A 17706-nucleotide genomic window follows, 5' to 3' on the forward strand; every position below is an offset into this window, starting at 1 on the left:
TAGATATGAGTGGTTGGTATTCTTTAAGTGGGCCATTTAAATGGAGACGTTTGGGACTGTAGGCCTCGACTCACCAAAGCCGAAGGCCAACACAAGCACCAGAACAACCGCTAAAGTCCTCATCTTTCTTCTCTCTCTGGACTGATCCTCTTGCTTGTCTCGATGAATTTGGGTTTGGATAATGGGACGGAAGTGTCTACCCCAGTGTCATGACCGTATTTATATAGTCTTCTGCAGGGCCGGAGTGGGACCCTTTCTCAGCCCGGGGGTTTCCCGGTCCACCCGACGAGCCACTCCGGGCCCTGGTTGTCTGATAACTTTGCGGCGGAAATTTCCAATGTTGCAACATCAGGCTTGTGTTTACCGCGTACACACCTATTTCACCCAAACGTCCATTATTAATATGCAACAATTGTATGTTAATAGTTGAACAGTGATGAAATAGATGACGTAGAAGGCCAAATATAATCAAATAATGAAAACACACATTTTGTCTATATCTGCCAAATGTCAAGGTCAAATCTATTTTGGATCTTGCGATATACCGATCGATGGATATTAGCCATCTTGTTTCTGTGCAGCATGGCTGTTTTAAACACCTCGAAACACCTTTGACTTTAATGGTTAAGAAATGGAAGATTCAGTTTGGTTGCTTTTAACAAACCGGGTTTATTATTGTTGATCGTCATTTCATTCTTTTAGGTGCTTTACTCCCAGTCCAGCTTGAGTTTAAATAGGCGCCATTTCATGCTTGCATAGCTGAACCTGCCAGACCGTAAATGTAACTTTCACCCTTGGTGCCACAGCTCCCAAAACACTCTTCTGCAGCCGACCCAGGGCTCAAACCAGTCGAGGGAATCGTTATTGAGGGGATCCTTCCTGAAGTGATTGTCGATGCCACGTCCAATTGATTGGAATGGCTTCTGATCAAGAAGGCACTGCATGAATTATAAATCCTTTTGTTGAGAACTATGGCCTTTTGACTTATTACTGATCCTATAAACTCCACTTTCTCAGGAACCTGCCTAGTGAGACCGTTTCAAACCAAACTTACTTAAAACCATAATCCTCCCACGACATCGTCAATCAATATTTCTAGTGCTGTTCAACCTCCTTCAAAAGTCAAGCAGGTTGCTATAAACCTGACCTCGTTACCGATGGTAACGTGTTGACCCACAGCTGTGTTTACGCTTTTCTTCTTATTAAACTTTTCCTTAAACTTCCCGAACACTTTAACTGTTGCCGCTTTTCCCATGCGTCACTCCTTTCACTTCACTTCACTGGCCTTCTCCCCCGGGTTTTTGACTTGGATACACTCTATATAAATAACTGGTCTCTATATAAAAACATAACACCCATTCAGATCCCTCTTGCTACACATTAGCATCACTGTGTGGCATCACGACAGACACAACAAACATTCCAAATCAATACTTCAACACCAACTGCAAAGTGAACCGACAGCCAGGTAAACATGAACCACGCCATCTTGAAAGTGTCCCTCACCACGAACGTCCCCAGACGTGCGTTTATGCTTCTTCGATGGCGGGCGGTTTCCCGGCCATGGTAGCTTCTTGAAGCATGTTCTCGAACGCAGCGGTGGCGGCGGCGGAGGAGGAGGAAGAGGAGGAGGAGGAGGTGATGATGGCGGACTGCTTTGAGGAGGACGAGGTGCCCTTCTTCTGCATGGACCTGAAGGAGGTGGAGGAGGAGGAGGTGGTGGTGCTGCTGCTGCTGCTGCTCTTCTTCTGGAGGGCCTTGTTCTTCTTGACGTGGAGGATCTCCATGGCGTCCATGTTGACGCCGTCGTGGATCTCCTCGCTGGTCTCCACGAGCTCTGAGCTCTGCTGCTGCTGCTGCTGCTCCTCCTGCTCCATCATGCGCCTCTGGTGGTGGATCTGGTGGAGGTGGAGGAACGGTTCTTCACTCTTAACCACATGTATTTTATTGCATGTACCCATTATGTACCAAAGATCATTATATGGCAAATACAGTATATCAAACTTTCATGAATGTTGAAATTTGTTTAAAGACGTTTAAAGTTGCAAAAGAAAACCACAACCAAATTATTTATTATTATGATTATTAAATAATTCATATATAAATTATGATACACACGTCCTATCAAATATAAAAATATAGTTCATTGTAAATCTCTTATATCTAAGTGCTTTCTAGAATCCACAAAAAGCTCCACATTACTGCCTGGCGTGCTAGGGCCGGGTATCCAGAATGTGTTAGCATTAGCATTAGCATTCGATTCTCCAAACCCCGGAGAAGCCGGTGAGTTCCTGGAGAAGCCGGTGAGTTCCCCGCTCACCATCATGAGCTGCTGGTACTGGGCGATGGCCTCGTCGGTGGTCACGCCCTCCGCCAGCCCAAGCTCCGCCGCCCGCCGGGCCAGCTCCGCCTTGTGGCAGCCTGGGGGGGTCCAGCCCACGCCCCTGCTCCAGTTCAGGTCCGCCTTGTAGTTCACCTGGGTGGTCAGAGGAGCCGGGGGGACAGGGGGAGTCAAGGGCCGTCCGGTCTTGAATTGAGCCCTGGGTCAAGAGGGCCTTATAGGGCGCACACTGTGGAGTGTGGACACTCAGGAGACGGAACCCAGAACCGGGGTTTAAAAGGATGTTCAGCCTCTGAGAGTGGTTTCCTGGTTTTGTGAGATGTGTCTGAGCACAGGCAAATGATAGCGGCTAACGATTGGGTTAGCTAGGTGTCGCTCTGGCCAGAAACCGCGCTTTCGTAACCTGCCTTCTCGTAAGGGTTAATGCAGTGGGATCGAACCCAGAACCTTTCATCTGGTACTCAAACACCGTTGAAACCACACCATGACCATCCTATATATTATCTGGGTAGTTCTCTGGTGAAATGCATCAACTAACATTCATAGTTTCCTACGATACTCAAGTCACCGAAGTAAAGCTTTTTTTGATAATGAGGTTCTGAAATACCATACTTTAGGTTGGCTGCGGACCCCCCCAAGCTTTACAGACGTTTAAGTGCTGGAACCCCCAGTCGACAAAAAGGAACAGGAAAACCCCAGTAGACCCTCTAACCCAGCAGACCCTCCAACCTGGCAGACCCTCCCCCCCCCCGTACAGGTACAGGGCGGTTCTCACGTCGCTCTGCAGCTTGTAGGCCTGCTTGGCGTGCTGCAGGTTGAGCTGCTGGGGGTCACAGGTGTAGTCGTGCAGCCTCTGGCGGTAGGTCAGGTCGCTGGCCTGCGCCTGGCTCTTCTTGGCCTGCTGGAACTCGGGCTGGTCGGCGCCCATCTTGAAGCGGCCGCGCTCCTCCTTGGACTGCCGCTTGTACTCCAGGTTGCTCTGCAGCTTGCTGGCCGCCAGCGAGTGCACCATCTTGGGGTCGTCGGCCACGCTGAGCAGGCCCACCTGCTGGCCCTTCTCCCGCAGGTGGGACTCTTTGTAGCTGAGCTGTGGGGGGACAGAGGGGGGGACGGGGGTGAGGGTCTTCATCGGTTTGTTTTATTGTAAGCGTTATTTGTCCCTTCACACAGACCTTAATTTGTGTGTGAAATTAGTTCTTTTTTTTTAATCTGAATCACAAATCACTGACTTGCAGTGATTTGTTTACGGTTTGTTGTTTACGGGCTACTACGGTCTCTCCAGTTATAATTTTCATCTTGTGAAAAAGAGTTTCCTCTACGCACAATGTTGTTGGTAAAAACGTATTTTTACTTAAAAACAATACCACAACAGTCGAGTCACTTGCACAACTCAAGCCTCCCTCTAGTCTAGAACTCTGGCCCTCTTAAGGAGCACCAGAATGGGTGTGGCTCAATTAATCTATGAGCCACAGCTGCAGACTATTACAGGGCCGGACAGCCGGACAGGAACACGTGAATCTTTTAAAACATGTTAAACACAGTGAAGATGCCATTCACATCTTCACACATCTCTTTACTTTATCTAGCATTACGACGTTTGTTCTTTAGCTACTCTAATTGTTATTGATTGCGTTATTCTCATCCTCACTTGAAAGTCTCTTTGGATAAAAGTGTTAAGAAAGTACACACCGTAACCCTTATGGGGACCTCCTAGTTTCTCCTGTCCCTTAGACTATTCAATGTCAGGCTTTAGTCACATCTTTTTGAGGTCAACATATTTGGTTTAAAAGTGTGTGTCCACTCTAAAGTCCCTGAGTTGTCCGGACTTACATCACTGGCGATCGCTGTGGAGGCTTTAGCGGTCTGGAAGGGGATGGCGTCCAACCTCAGGTCGTAGCCCACGGACATCCCCTGGTCTGCGGACGCCTTGTACGCTTTCTACACGGAGAGAGAGACCAAACGGGTCAAGACCAAAGCGGGAACACTGAGAAAAGTTTGACGTAATGTGATCAGATTTCAGAAATGACTAATTGAGACCCTTTTTTTGTCCGTCTAAATATCTGACGCCATTATTTGAAGTAAAAAATAGGAATTATTCCCTAATCTTACGTTGCTGATTTGCTGAGCGTTGAGTTTGGCTCTGAGGAAGTCGGGGTCGTCGCCGTGCAGGGTGTACTTATGCATGTCGTCGTTCTTGCCGGACTTATACAGCCTCTGGAAAGAGCGTGGAGAGAGGGCTAGCATTAGCATTGTCCTAACAAGCTAGCAACATTCGCTTGCTGGCAAAGCTAAATTATTCAATAATTTCATCATCCTGAACTGTACTGAGATATAATGAGAAAATGAGAATTGAATTTGCCGATAAACCAATATCATTTTACTAAGTATAACATACAAATTGATAAATATAGTTAATTTGTGATTTTTACAATTTCATTCTTTAATACTTAGATTTAGGTTTGGGAACAACCACTCAAAGGTCACTAATTGGGTAGGAGGATTTTAACTGCCATTTAACTGCAAACTGATTCAATGGTGGAGCAAAGCACAGCATTGTACTTTGACTTTGTGAACCTGGAGTCCTCCCCCCCCCAGGTAAGACTAGTGGGGGCGATTTACCTCGCTGCACTGCTGATAGCTGTTCTTAGCGTGGACCATGTCTGGAGAGTCCGTCACCGAGGTGAACTTCAGGCGGTCAGAAGGCTGACGATACTTTTTCTGTAGGGAACCAAAACCACAAAGAAGAAGAGGTTCTGAAATCAAACCCACAACCTACAAGCAGGACATAGCACACCCAAACTGCAGCACACAGCACACTCTGAATGTGTCACTTTTTTTTTTTTTAAGTTAATTTGCTAACCAAATTCTTCCTCGTGTGGCGTGTGAACCCATGTTTAGTTTGGAAAAGTTTTGCAACTCTACCTGGCATCTTGTTCCAAACATTGCTTCAACATCAGAATATCAAGACTATAATTTCAATATCCAATAAACACATTGCACTTCACTAACTCATTCGTAGTAGTTTTCTGTGAGCTGTTGCGGCCTGTCCGTATATATATATATATATATATATATATATATTTACAGTACCTTTCAAACCTTTGGAATAAACTACTTACAATATTCAAAATGAATCCGTTGATATCTATAGCTTAAACATCTGAATCCTCCTGCGACCCCCGTATATGCATATCAGATGCCCCCATCCTGCCCCTGACTCCCCCATTCTCACCTCACTGAGCAGGTCTCCCGCCTTCTTGGCCGACTCCATCTGAGGGGCGCCCACGCCGTCCCAGGCCACGCCCTTCATGAAGCTCAGGTCCGACTTGTACTGGTTCTGGGGAGGAAACGGAGCACTGGGCTCATCACAGTGCGTCGGCTGGGCCTGGCACTGGGAGACCTCGCCTCGCTGCCCTTTCATTGTGGACCTCATCCCATTTCAGGCTGAATTTACACATGCTAGGAACTGAATGTCAGTTCTGCAGAATAAACAAGGTAAACAATACCACTGTGCATTGATATTAAATATAAAATATGAAATATATACAAAATCGAGGAATGATAATTTGTGCATGTGTGCATATAGTTAATAAACGTGCACGTGTTTGATGTCCATCTGTTTTCTCTTCCTCATCTTTACCTTCCCTACTCTCCTGTCCTCTCCATCCCTTTCTCCTCTCCTCCTTCCCTGTCATCTCTCCTTTCTCTTCCCTCTTGCTGCTTTCCTTTCCCCTCACCCCTTCTCCTCTACATCCCTCTCCCCATCTTTGCTTGCTCTCCCCCCTCTCCACTATCTTTGTTTCCTCCCTCCCCCCTCCATTTCCTCCCTTCCTCCCTCCCCCCGCCCTCTCTCCCCTGGCTCTCTTCCCCCCCCCCCTTACCTGGCTCTGCAGGTCGTAGGCCTTCTTGGCCCACTGGACCTTCATGTCGTCGGGCAGCACGGTGTAGTCGTGCAGCCGGGTCTTGTAGTCCTGGTCGCTGGCCAGGGCCTGGGCGTTCCTGGCCGTCACCAGGCCCATCATGTCCTGGTTCAGGTGGAACTTGCCGCTGTCCGTGCGCGCCTCCTTGCCGTACTCCTGGTTGCTGGCCAGCCGGCCAGCCTGCAGGCAGTGGACCAGGTAGGGGTCGTCCGTCACGCTCTTGGCGCCGATGTGCTTCCCTTTGTCCAGCACGTGGTTGTGTTTGTACTGGATCTGTGTTGGGGGGGGAGGGATGGGTTAATAGGGCTCGCTCACAGTGCAACTAGTGGCAGGTTGAGCCGTGATTCAATGTCCCAGAAGACGAGATTCAGCCCTATGCAATTCAGTTTAATTGTTGAACAAGTGGCTCTGAACACATCAGCAGATACCATGCAATAAATGTAATAAAGAATAATGTGTCGCGACTTGCATTTAGATCTGTATTGTTCAGTCCCAATATTAGCGCCATCTTGTTTTTATACTTCTATCTGTGACTGCCAATGATGGAAGGACTAATTTCCCTCTTTCTTACACTTCAATCATTCTTGACCTCCAACATTGTCTTTCCTCACCCAACGTGTAGTGCATCATGTGCGAGCGCCCTGACGTCATCCCGTCCCAGCATGCATCATGTTTGTGATCATCTTTGGAGTGTGTGAGCTGTGAAGGCAGGGCGGGGGTCTTACGTCGCTGGCGATGCCCGTGGAGGTCTTGGCGGCCTGGAAGGGGATGTCCTGCATGGTCAGCCTGTAGCCCTGGGCCCTCAGCGTGTGCCACGACTCCTTGTACTTGATCTGCAAAACCACGCGGTTACAGACGGTTATACTAGTAGCCTTAGTAGATGGTAGAAGACATTGTGTAAATATCAATTGTAACTATAATATATAATTATATACAAATGATACAAACCCTGTTTTTATAATAACTACTCAATTGAAAAGGAACTGTATACATTCTCCTTGGACCTAGAGATACCTTCCGTCTTCTCTCCAATTGAAAGGTGTTAAGATAGAAGACTGATACTGAGGCAAATATATGCAAACGTTAGCATGCTAACTTGGTAACCTGGCTACCTGTATCTTCCCATGATCATGCTCTAAAATTCAATCAAATATTTTGACGGCCAAAGAGTCCAAAAAATGAGTTATTATTAATCAATTGACATTACATTGTGATCTATAATGACATATACATGTACTCATGTGGTATTGAGGAGTGATGTTTGGTTGCATATGACGTGGGGTGTTGTACATACGTCGCTAAAGTTCGCCGCGTTGATCTTAGCCTGGGTGATTTCAGGTCTCTCGGCGGTGAGGGTGTAGTTGTGGCGGTTGTTTGCTCCTTGCACTTTGTACAACCGCTTTACGACAGGAAATTAAAGGAAAATGAATTAAAAAAAAATTGAGAAAGCAAATAGATATTGTGTTAACGTTTCAAATTGCTAGAATGAATGAGTGTTGTTTTTGTTCCCAACTTCCATTTTTCCAAGGATTAACTATTTTCTAACGGAGATACTCTTTGTGACTACTAGCTTACCTCGTTAGCCACCTGTCCACTGAGTTTGGCGTGGAGGATGTCGGGGGAGTCCGCCACTGACGTGTGTTTGAAGTGGTACGGCTGCTGTCTGTACTTTCTCTGCAAGCGGCAAAAACAAGAGATGAGTTGAAGCATTCGCTAAATCATCGGCTACATATATCAACTTCTTAAAGCCTCAGAAATGCAAATATTTGATGATGTTCTGTTTAATTTCCCCAAAGGGTTTTGCTACAGTGAGGCTGGATGGAGGTGAAGCAGAAGGCAGTGGAGAGGGGTCAGTGTCCTACATCACTGATGAGTTCAGAGGCCTTCTTGGAGCCTTCGATCCCCAGCGCCCCGGTGGCGATCCACGCCGCCCCCCGCAGGTAGTTGAGGTCCGCCCGGTACACTTTCTGTATCGAAAACGCACACCATCATCTCTCCAGCTGTCTCAACCCTCCGTACATCTGTCTCATCCATTAAGCCAGCTTCGGTCTACAGTCTGCATTATGTATCTTTAAATGTGTCCATCTTCTTTCTATATTTTGCATCTATAAATTGATCAATGTTTCTATATTCCATCTGTCTGTCCGTCCATCTGTCATTCACCCATCTGGTTGTCTCCCCCATCCGTCCATCTCTCGACCCCCCACCTATCCAGCCATCAATATATCGATTGGTTTTAGCCTTATTCTCTCTATGTGTACATCAATCTATCTCCATCCATCTGATTCGTCTGTCTATCATCTACCCATGGGTCGATCCACTCGTCTGCCTGTCCATCCATCCATCCATCCATCCATCCATCCATCCATCCATCCACTCATCCATCCATCCATCCATCCATCCATCCATCCATCCATCCATCCATCCATCCATCCACTCATCCATCCATCCATCCATCCATCCAACCATCCATCCATCCATCCATCCATCCATCCATCCATCCAACCATCCATCCATCCAACCATCCATCCATCCACTCATCCATCCATCAGTCAACCATCCATCCATCCATCCATCCATCCACTCATCCATCCATCCATCCCTCTGGTTAAATGGCCCTGCGGACCGTCTCCCTCGGTTACATCGCTGTGCAGGGCGTAGGCCTTCCTGGCGGCCTGGGTCTGGACGTCGTCGGCCAGGGAGGTGTAGTTGTGCAGGGTCAGCCGGTAGTCCTGGTCGCTGGCCAGCGCCTGGGCCTTCTTGGCGTGGGCCACCTCCAGCATGTCCATGGAGAGGTGGTACTGGGACAGCCCCTTGGTGGACTTCTGCTTGTACTTGATCTGCACCAGTGATGCAGCAGAGGGAGGTTGGAGGGAAATAAAGGGGCATCATCAGCAGTGAGGGTACAAGGGTGCTTAACATTTGATATTGAGTACCCAAATGTTCATTTTTGGAACATATTGGCTATTTTAATCTATTTCTTTGACAACATGTTACTAATGCAAACATTCAAAGCTGTGTATCAATAGCATCGGGTATTAATCACATGCTTTTCAATTTTACATTAAAATGCCATCATTAAAATAAAACGTGGAAAGAAAATTGTAAATATTAAAAAATATTCAAAATCACAAAGTTTGGCAAGCTACACAAGTCAACATTTGTTGAGCCCATAGTGAATCATTTTTCATATTATCAACAAGCAGTTTGGAGTACCTAGCAAAGCGCTTACATAAATCCAATGTATGATTATTATCATCATTAAAATGACAGTGGACTTACATCGCTCTGCAGCTTGCCGGACTGGACTGAGTGAGAGAGGTTCAGATCATCCTCGAGGCCCTTCAGACCGATCATCTTCCCCTTGGTCTTCTCAAACTGCTCCTTGTACTTTTGCTGCAGAGAGAAACCGTGGACCGTCAAGAGGATTCCGGCTGGTGCTTGTTTTTTTGTGGACCGGTGTGCGATGCACAATGGGGCAGGAAAGTGTCGTAGTGGCTAGGGTGTTCAGACACCACTGGGTTCTGCAGCCTGCCTGTACACACCCTTCCACAGGTAGATGCCCTAGCCCCTAAACGCTGAGCATGTTTCTGGATTCTGAGTCACTTTGGATAGACACGACCTCTATTAAATGACTTGGTAGTAAAACTACAATAAAGGTGATGAGGGCTGCACTATAGGTTTCATAAAGCTGATAGAATTGCCCAAAGTTGAATGATAAAAGATTTCTAAACTATGTTTCTAATGTGTTGATAAGGCTTGTTGGGAGAACCATTGAGAAACCACGGAGAACTCAGAACTGGTTAGAGTACCGTAGGCCTTGGTTAAGGGAACTTCATATTCGCTTCGTATGAACAGGGACCAAAGGGCGGCGGTGTGTACGGAGAGACTCACGTCACTGAGGATGTCTCCAGATGCCTTGGCGGACTGGAAGGAAATGGCGTCCAGGCGCAACTTGTAGCCACCGTCGCGCACCTTGTTCCACGACTCCTTGTATTTGCTCTGCATTTGAATGAACACACAAAGGGATAGCCCCTATCATGGCTGTTGTTGGATGGATGGATTGATGAGACACGTAGACGGATGGATGGGTAGTCAGGTTGAAGAATGGATGGATGTCTATCCATCCATTTTCCAACCATACGACTCGTCCATCCACCACACCATCTATCTACCTGTCAAACTTCACTGATGCATGGAGAGGTTGAAAGCAAGTCATGTTGGTCAAGGTGTGAATGTGGGTCTCACCTCGCTGATGTTCTGTGCGTTGATCTTGGCCTGGATGTGCTCTGGAAGTTCTCCGCTCAGTGTGTAGTTGTGCTTCAGGCTCTCAGCCTTCTGCCGGTACAGCCTCTGTTAGGAGCCAAACATACCAACACGTGACCAACCAAAACCACTAGCTTCCTGAACAACAATTTACTATCTTTCTAACTTTTAAAAGCAGGATAATATCACCACATTACTTGACCACAAGAGGGCGGCAGACATAAGATTGGTTTATGACTAAAGGTATTCTAGGCTTTTGAGCATATTCTTTAGGACTGTGTACCGCAAATGAGAGAACCCAGAGAATAGAAAGTTGGTTGAACTCACGTCCACAGACAGTATGTTGCTGGCTTTGGCCTGAACCATCTCTGGCGTGTCTTTCACACTGGTGTACCTCAGGGAACTCACATCCTGCCGGTACTTGTTCTGAAGGAAATCACATGATATTGTTATTAACATTCATATTGATTGGGATGTGCGGAAGGGGTGTTCAGCATAAATCATTTTTTTTCTCAAAATGTTCAAAAGAACCATCTACTGTAGGCTCAATCAACCCATGGATTTTAGTCTATCTAATTTAATTTGGCCTGTTTAAATAAGGCAGGCAGATTCTAGTTTGGACAAAAAATGAAAGAAGTAACAGTGCACAAATAATTGAACCTATTATATAACCAGTGTTAATCACTACCAAGTAAAACTTTAACAGGAAAGCCTCTAAGGACTAATAGCTTGTCTGATTGCTAAAAAAAGCCGTCTTGCCCCTTTGGTATCTTGTTACAGCCACTGACACGAAGCGCTGTGTTGCTAAACTAGCTTCCCGAGACCAGGGGTGAAATGCTAGCTCTTGAAATACCATATGACTGAAGCTCTTCACCTAGAAAGCCTTTATACCAGTGGCATCTCGTCAAAGGGGGTACACAATAATGCTTATGGACTCATATGACCATTTAAATCTCAGGTGACATTTATCTGAAGGTTCAGATCCTACTAGATCCCCACTATAGCACCTGTCGTTGTGTGTATTTATATATATGACTCCTGTGTGAGTCATGTTTTCTTTATCTTAATCTGTGAAACTATGTCGCAAAACCAGGTAAACCTAGTACAGATAGCTGGGTAATCAGGATGAGAAGTTACCTCGCTGGCCATGTTGCAAGCCTTCCTGGCCTGCTGGACATCCAGGGAGCCAGCCGTCTCCCAGCCCACCCCTTTCATCCAGTTCAGGTCCGACCGGTACTGTTTCTGCACCACAAGCACATAAAAGCATTGAATACATACAGCATACAAATGTATTGCAAAAAATTGAATAGCACAAAAGTGCACAGCTTGGTATGGTGCAGCAAACCATACAATTGCAAAGTATAGCAATGAAAGCTTAGGGCTACAATAGGATTCATTAAAACATTATTGTTATTATATTGTTTTACAACAATTATGAATTGACAGGGTGAAGCATTTTCAGGGTAATCTACTGCTTTGTTTGAACACAGTACAATATTGAATTTCTGTGCAACACAAACACTATCATTCTGTTTTCTTTAAGCCTTCTAAGCTCATGCCATCAAACTAGTTACTTTTGTGCAGCATAAGCAGTGTATCTTGCACAACTCTGTTGATTGTAAGCCTTTTTGACCATGCAATGTTCAGGTCCATCGGGAGAATAGTCTAGTGTATTTTGTATTCTAGTGATTTTATCAATATATACTTTGTGGGACTTCATCTCTTTTGTTTGGTGAAACTCAAACAACATCACTTACCTCACTATGTTGATCATAAGCCTTTTTAGCCCATGCGACATTCATGTCCGTCGGGAGAGTTGTGTATTCATGGAGGACAGTCCTGTAGTTGAGGTCGGTCGCAAGGCCCTGGGCCTTCTTGGCCTGACTGATATTCATCATGTCCAAAGAAACACTGTGGGAATAATTATCTATAAATAAATAGTTCAACGGTACGCAGCACAGAATCAGATGGATGAAGGAACATCCCAGAGGATTCTCTATGTTTTTTTACTTGGATTTTGCTGGATGTTTGCTGAATTTGACCCCATCTGCTACTAATGAAATACCTCATAAAATGCACAGTAATTGGCTTTGGAATTAAGCTTTTATTTTGCACTCTTATTTTGAAAGCAACATGCTACCTGTAGTTGGTCTTGGAGTCCACAAAGTCCTTCTTGTAATGGATGTCACTCTGTAGCTTGGTGGCCTGGGCCGAGTGGGCCATCTGGGAGTCATCAGACGACGACTTGATGCCGATCACCTTGCCCTTATTCTTTTCATACTTCTCCTTGTATTTCACCTGCACAGGAAGAGATTGTACTTATATATTACATGAGAAGACCAAAAACCCCATCACAGTACCTACTCTCGATCAAGAACACCAACACTTTGAATTCCATAGGAAGCCCAGAAATTGTAAAGAAAGCAATTTCTGAAACGGTCACACTCGGCTCGTTTCTAATTCAGGAGTACTGCTTCATACGCGTGTTGTTAAAAAACTTAGTACTGCAACATCAACTCCTTTTCCATGAAAAAGTAGGACCACTGTTGACAGAGCAGGACCAATGGAGAATGCAAATCCCAGACAAATGACCTCAATGCTCCCGGGTTTTTCTGCAGAAGCCGAGGTGATACTGCGATTTGAAGCAGCACTCTTTTATATTACAAATGTCCCCTGTTTCAGCTCGAATTTAAACACTTTGAGACTCAATCGTGTTTTGGGCTAATAGTAATAGGAAGGAGGGGGGGGGGGGGGGTTATCACCATAGTTACAACCCACACCAACTTTGTAATTATTTTAAAGGAGCCTGGCAAAACATAAGATTTAACTTCTGTTTGCGCCAATTACAGTCTTATGTTAGAAACAGTGACAAAATGGCATAGATCACTTTGTTGACGATCATAAAATACATATTAACACGATTAAAACCCCAAAAACCATCTGAATATCTTCAGAGATATCTTAATATGTGTAAAGGAGGTTGAGTCTTGTGCTGCGGTGCTGCTCCAGAGGTCCTTACGTCGCTGGCCAGGTCTCTCTTGGCCTTGGCGGTGAGGAAGGAGAGGGCGTCCAGACGCAGTTCAAATCCCTTCTCCCTCTGCTCCTCCCAGCGGCTTTTATACACTTTCTACAAATATGCAAAGAAGGAAAGAATTCTAGTATTGAGTTTGACAGGATATTAAAAAAACGACTGTACACACACACACACACACACACACACACACACACACACACACACATATATAACATAAAATAATCAGTGAAAATGTAAAAGAGAAACATTGATTTTGACATAGATGAAATTATGAAAGTGTTATTTATTTCAAAATTTGTAGTAATATATTGTTATCAGACATCCAATCAGTAGTGGAATGACCCAGTGTGCTCTGAGATTATACAACTTTTTTTTTCTTTTCTTTTTTTCTATTACCACAGATTTCCCAATTAATCTCATTTGAACCTCAAATACCTGACTGTATGTATTATCCAAAACAGCAGATCTGTTATTGAATTAGAATTTATAATAGTTAAAACTGCTCAGTTCTCTGGGAGCAATAGTTCTGACAAAAAAGGTGTTCTTAAAACTTTGTCATATCTGGTTTGTCGTTGGCGTTTTCCGGTTATTCAAAGGACTTATGCAGTCTTTGTGCAGAGCGAGCCTGTCCCTCTTATAGTTATACTTGAATACGTGATGAAAGCTCTGGGGGATAGACCTTACCGAACTCAGGAGGTTGGCGTTGGCCTTGGCCTGTTTGAAGAGCGGCTCTTCGTTGGTCATGGTGTACTGATGCATGGTCTGCTCCGTGTCGGCCTTGTACGCCAGCTACAGAGACAGGGACGGATCAGTCAAGGATGTGGTCGGGGATAACATCGAGCAAACGTCCTTAATAAAGTGCTTCCGTGCAAAATGGTAACATAAAGAGCTTAAATGGGGGGGGGGGAAACAACAAAACAAAAACAAAGAAAATAGTTACAAACTTTAAGCTTTTTACTCAGCGTCTGACTAATCTCGTTTCAGGGCGGTCTCGTCTCTGGGGAGCATGTCTTTGATTTGCGAGACAGAGCGAGAGATATACGTTTCTGTTGCATGTTTGGGATATTTCTTTGTCAATAAGAATTCCTGTTTTCTATTTCTTGTCCTATAGACGGCTAAATTAACTTTAGCCGTGCACAGCTAATTTACGTGCACAGCTCACATGAAATAAGAGATCAGAAATTGCGTCTCGGTAGAGGAACAAGGGCTGACCGGATGTGGCCGATGATACTCAGCAGCACCCTCTCCTGTCTGGGTGAAAGGTGAAAGGTCATCATGGCCTTACGTTGCTCTGGAGCTCCTGGCTCTTTTGCGCGTGTTTGATGGTGATGTCATCGGCAGCCTGAGTGTACCGGATGCTGTCCACCTTCTGCCGGTACTTGGTCTGCAAATGAAAAAACGCATCCAAACAAGTTCAGTTTCTTATTGACGACGTATTCAATAACAGTTAAGGGCTGGATAAGGGGATCTTGCCCCAGGGTCCCTCAGCAGGTCAGAGGTTAGGCTGTGTGCACCTTGGGGATTGAACCGAGAACCTTTCGGGTTGGAGTCGAACACAGCAGCCACTGCCTAAAGGCAGGCAGGCAGACGGACAGCTGGACGGACGGACAGACAGATGGACGGAGAGACGGCAAGACAGACAGACAGACAGACAGACAGACAGAGAAACGGACCGATTGACAGACAGACAGAGCGATGGTACTGACGTCACTAAGCAGGTCTCCAGCCTTCTTGGCCTGGGTGATGTCCATGCAGCCCTCGGCCTCCCAGCCCACTCCCTTCATCCAGTTCAGGTCCGAGCGGTACTGGTTCTGCAGGGCACAGCGCAAGCGTGGTTAGAAAGGAGTTCTTCATCCCTGTGCTCTTTCTCTGTCTTTATTAAATCCTTCTTTCTCTCTCCCTCCCCCCTCCCTCACTCACTTCCATTCTTCCCTTTCTTTATTTTTTTCTTTACTTATTTACTTCTGTTTTTCTTTAGTTATTCTAATACTGTAGTAATACTGAGAAGTTTCTTTAATACTGTAATTATACTGTATTACTATATAGAGTTACTCTCATACTGTTTTATCACTGTAGAGTTACTCTGATACTGTTATAATATTGTAGTATTGTAGAGTTCTTAAATCTATCTCTATCTAACTTCAAGTGTGCACTTTGACAAAGTCTGAACACACTTTCAGTGCAAATTAAAAATTGGTGAAAATTAATTTGTGCAATAAAATCTGATAAACGCATGAACCAAGTGAGCTGATCAAAGCTCATTGGAGTGTTCAAAGCTAAACTCTAACTCACCTCGCTCTGCAGGTTGTAGGCCTTCTTGGCCTGCTGCACCTTGATGTCGTCGGCGTTGACGGTGTAGTCGTGGAGCCTCTTGCGGTAGTCCAGGTCGCTGGCCAACGCCTGGGCCTTCTTGGCATGGCTCATGTTCATCATGTCTGAGGACAGGCTGAACTGGCCCTGGTTCTCCTTGGAGCCCTTCCTGTACTCAATCTAGAGAGAGAGAGAGAGAGAGACAGACAGAGACAGAGACAGAGACAGAGAGAGAGAGAGAGAGAGAGATCGGGTCATTCTGTGGCCCAGTTCTGGGAAATAGTTAGATTATCTCCCTCACCATAACATCTCTTTTTGTGCTGTACTTCACTCATCACTTGTATCACTTGATCATCGCTATTCCACCCTGTTTCTTAAACCTTTTTTGTAGTACTTTGTTATTTTTCCTTCCTTCAATTATAAAACTGTAATGAACTCTATTGACTTGCGGGACAGGTGTTGGCTAACTCCTCAGCTCCATTGGAGCCATTAAGCAGTGGTTTATTGTCGTAGTTTCACCCTGCACTTGGCAGAAGTAGTAATCAGTAATCAGTCACACTAGATTCTGAATCTCCTGTCAGAACCTTTGAACCAGGGGTTTTTCCACCACTGATTGTGGAGTAGTTAACCCAACACAAGGTGGATCCCAGACAACTCAGACTGGCTTATTGTTTGCTGCACAGTTGATCAAACGCAAACATTCTGCAATAGATTATAATTATTTGTTCATCAAATTTGCAAGCGTAACAACGTAATGTATATTACACATTTGTATTTAAATTGACCAACTAAATAATAATAAACCGAAAATAATGCGTCAAATGAATCAAAATGCATCACTGCCACTTAAACAAAAGAGAGTGCGTGTTGGCTTCGTATTGGCTCACGTCGTTGTTCATCTTGGCCACGTGGAGAGAGTGCAGCGTCTTGGAGTCGCTGACGTTGGCGCACACCGCCGTGTCCTTGTTCTTCCTGAAGGACTCCTTGTACTTGATCTGAAACACATCGCACAACGCAGCCACCCTCAGCCTCAGTCCACCCCTCAGCGCGTGAAGCCCCTGTCACAGGGCACACGCCCCGCCTCTGACCCCCCCCCCAGACCCCTCGGAGGCCGGCTGTGTATTCATACACGCTGGACATGATGATGGAGGAGCACGGGCAGATAATGAGAAAGTAATGCCAACCTGTCACACATACTATTACCCTCCGTTCATGCTAAGTAATGTTTAGACACCCTTCTGTAAGAGATGGGTTGCATGGATGAAGCTGTTAATGTGATAATTATGATGATATTGATGATATTGATCACAATATGCTTAATGTATGGTATAAGACTAATAATAGCTTCCCTTTTCAAACCTTGACTGGATATCAACCCTATCCCTAACGCTATATTATTGCCTCCCTCAACAGTCTCAGTGCTTCATCTTGAAACAGGATTGGCTGTTGCTGACCCTATATGTTTGTACACAGGTAGCTTCAAATCAGATGTGGACATTTCACGTGCACCATATAAAATCGGACCCTTTTACACTCTGTCCATTTGTTACTTAGAAACTTGGGTCATGCATCACTTGAAATCCCATCGTAGTTACTCCATAAAACACCACAGGACTTTTACTTTGTAAACCTGGAATCGTCAACAATTATATGCATTCTGAACCCAGATCTCATCCCAAAGCTGCTCTTTGACAGAGCGTTGACCTAGGGTTGAGCTGGCTTACATCGCTGGCCAGGTCTCGAGACTGCTTGGCCGCTTTGAAGGTCAGGGTGTCCACGCCGATGTCACACGCCTTGGACTTGCTCTTCTCCCACTCCTCCTTGTATTTAATCTG

General features: G+C 45.4%; 1 protein-coding gene across 3 annotated transcripts in view; it reads right to left on the bottom strand.

The window, feature by feature from the left end:
• The window catches only part of nrap (nebulin-related anchoring protein), a 30520-nt gene that overhangs the window by 826 nt on the left and 11988 nt on the right, over positions 1-17706 (bottom strand). For 2 of the 3 annotated variants that reach the window (XM_060036439.1, XM_060036438.1), the window contains 27 exons: positions 17596-17703; positions 16759-16866; positions 15854-16051; positions 15268-15372; positions 14847-14945; positions 14246-14350; positions 13547-13654; positions 12668-12825; positions 12285-12438; positions 11665-11769; positions 10855-10953; positions 10510-10614; positions 10156-10263; positions 9544-9657; positions 8904-9101; positions 8124-8228; positions 7837-7935; positions 7556-7660; positions 6987-7094; positions 6223-6534; positions 5574-5678; positions 4961-5059; positions 4451-4555; positions 4172-4279; positions 3117-3428; positions 2321-2476; positions 75-1898 (listed from right to left, as the gene is read on the bottom strand). In XM_060036439.1, the coding sequence (XP_059892422.1) occupies positions 1530-1898; positions 2321-2476; positions 3117-3428; positions 4172-4279; positions 4451-4555; positions 4961-5059; positions 5574-5678; positions 6223-6534; positions 6987-7094; positions 7556-7660; positions 7837-7935; positions 8124-8228; positions 8904-9101; positions 9544-9657; positions 10156-10263; positions 10510-10614; positions 10855-10953; positions 11665-11769; positions 12285-12438; positions 12668-12825; positions 13547-13654; positions 14246-14350; positions 14847-14945; positions 15268-15372; positions 15854-16051; positions 16759-16866; positions 17596-17703 (3855 nt within the window). In that variant the 3' untranslated portion in view covers positions 75-1529. The remainder of the gene's footprint in view (positions 1-74; positions 1899-2320; positions 2477-3116; positions 3429-4171; positions 4280-4450; positions 4556-4960; positions 5060-5573; positions 5679-6222; positions 6535-6986; positions 7095-7555; positions 7661-7836; positions 7936-8123; positions 8229-8903; positions 9102-9543; positions 9658-10155; positions 10264-10509; positions 10615-10854; positions 10954-11664; positions 11770-12284; positions 12439-12667; positions 12826-13546; positions 13655-14245; positions 14351-14846; positions 14946-15267; positions 15373-15853; positions 16052-16758; positions 16867-17595; positions 17704-17706) is intronic. The other variant, XM_060036440.1, reaches the window with a different exon arrangement.

This window comes from Gadus macrocephalus, chromosome 18, assembly GCF_031168955.1.
Source record: "Gadus macrocephalus chromosome 18, ASM3116895v1".
NCBI classification, from domain to species: Eukaryota; Metazoa; Chordata; class Actinopteri; order Gadiformes; family Gadidae; genus Gadus; species Gadus macrocephalus.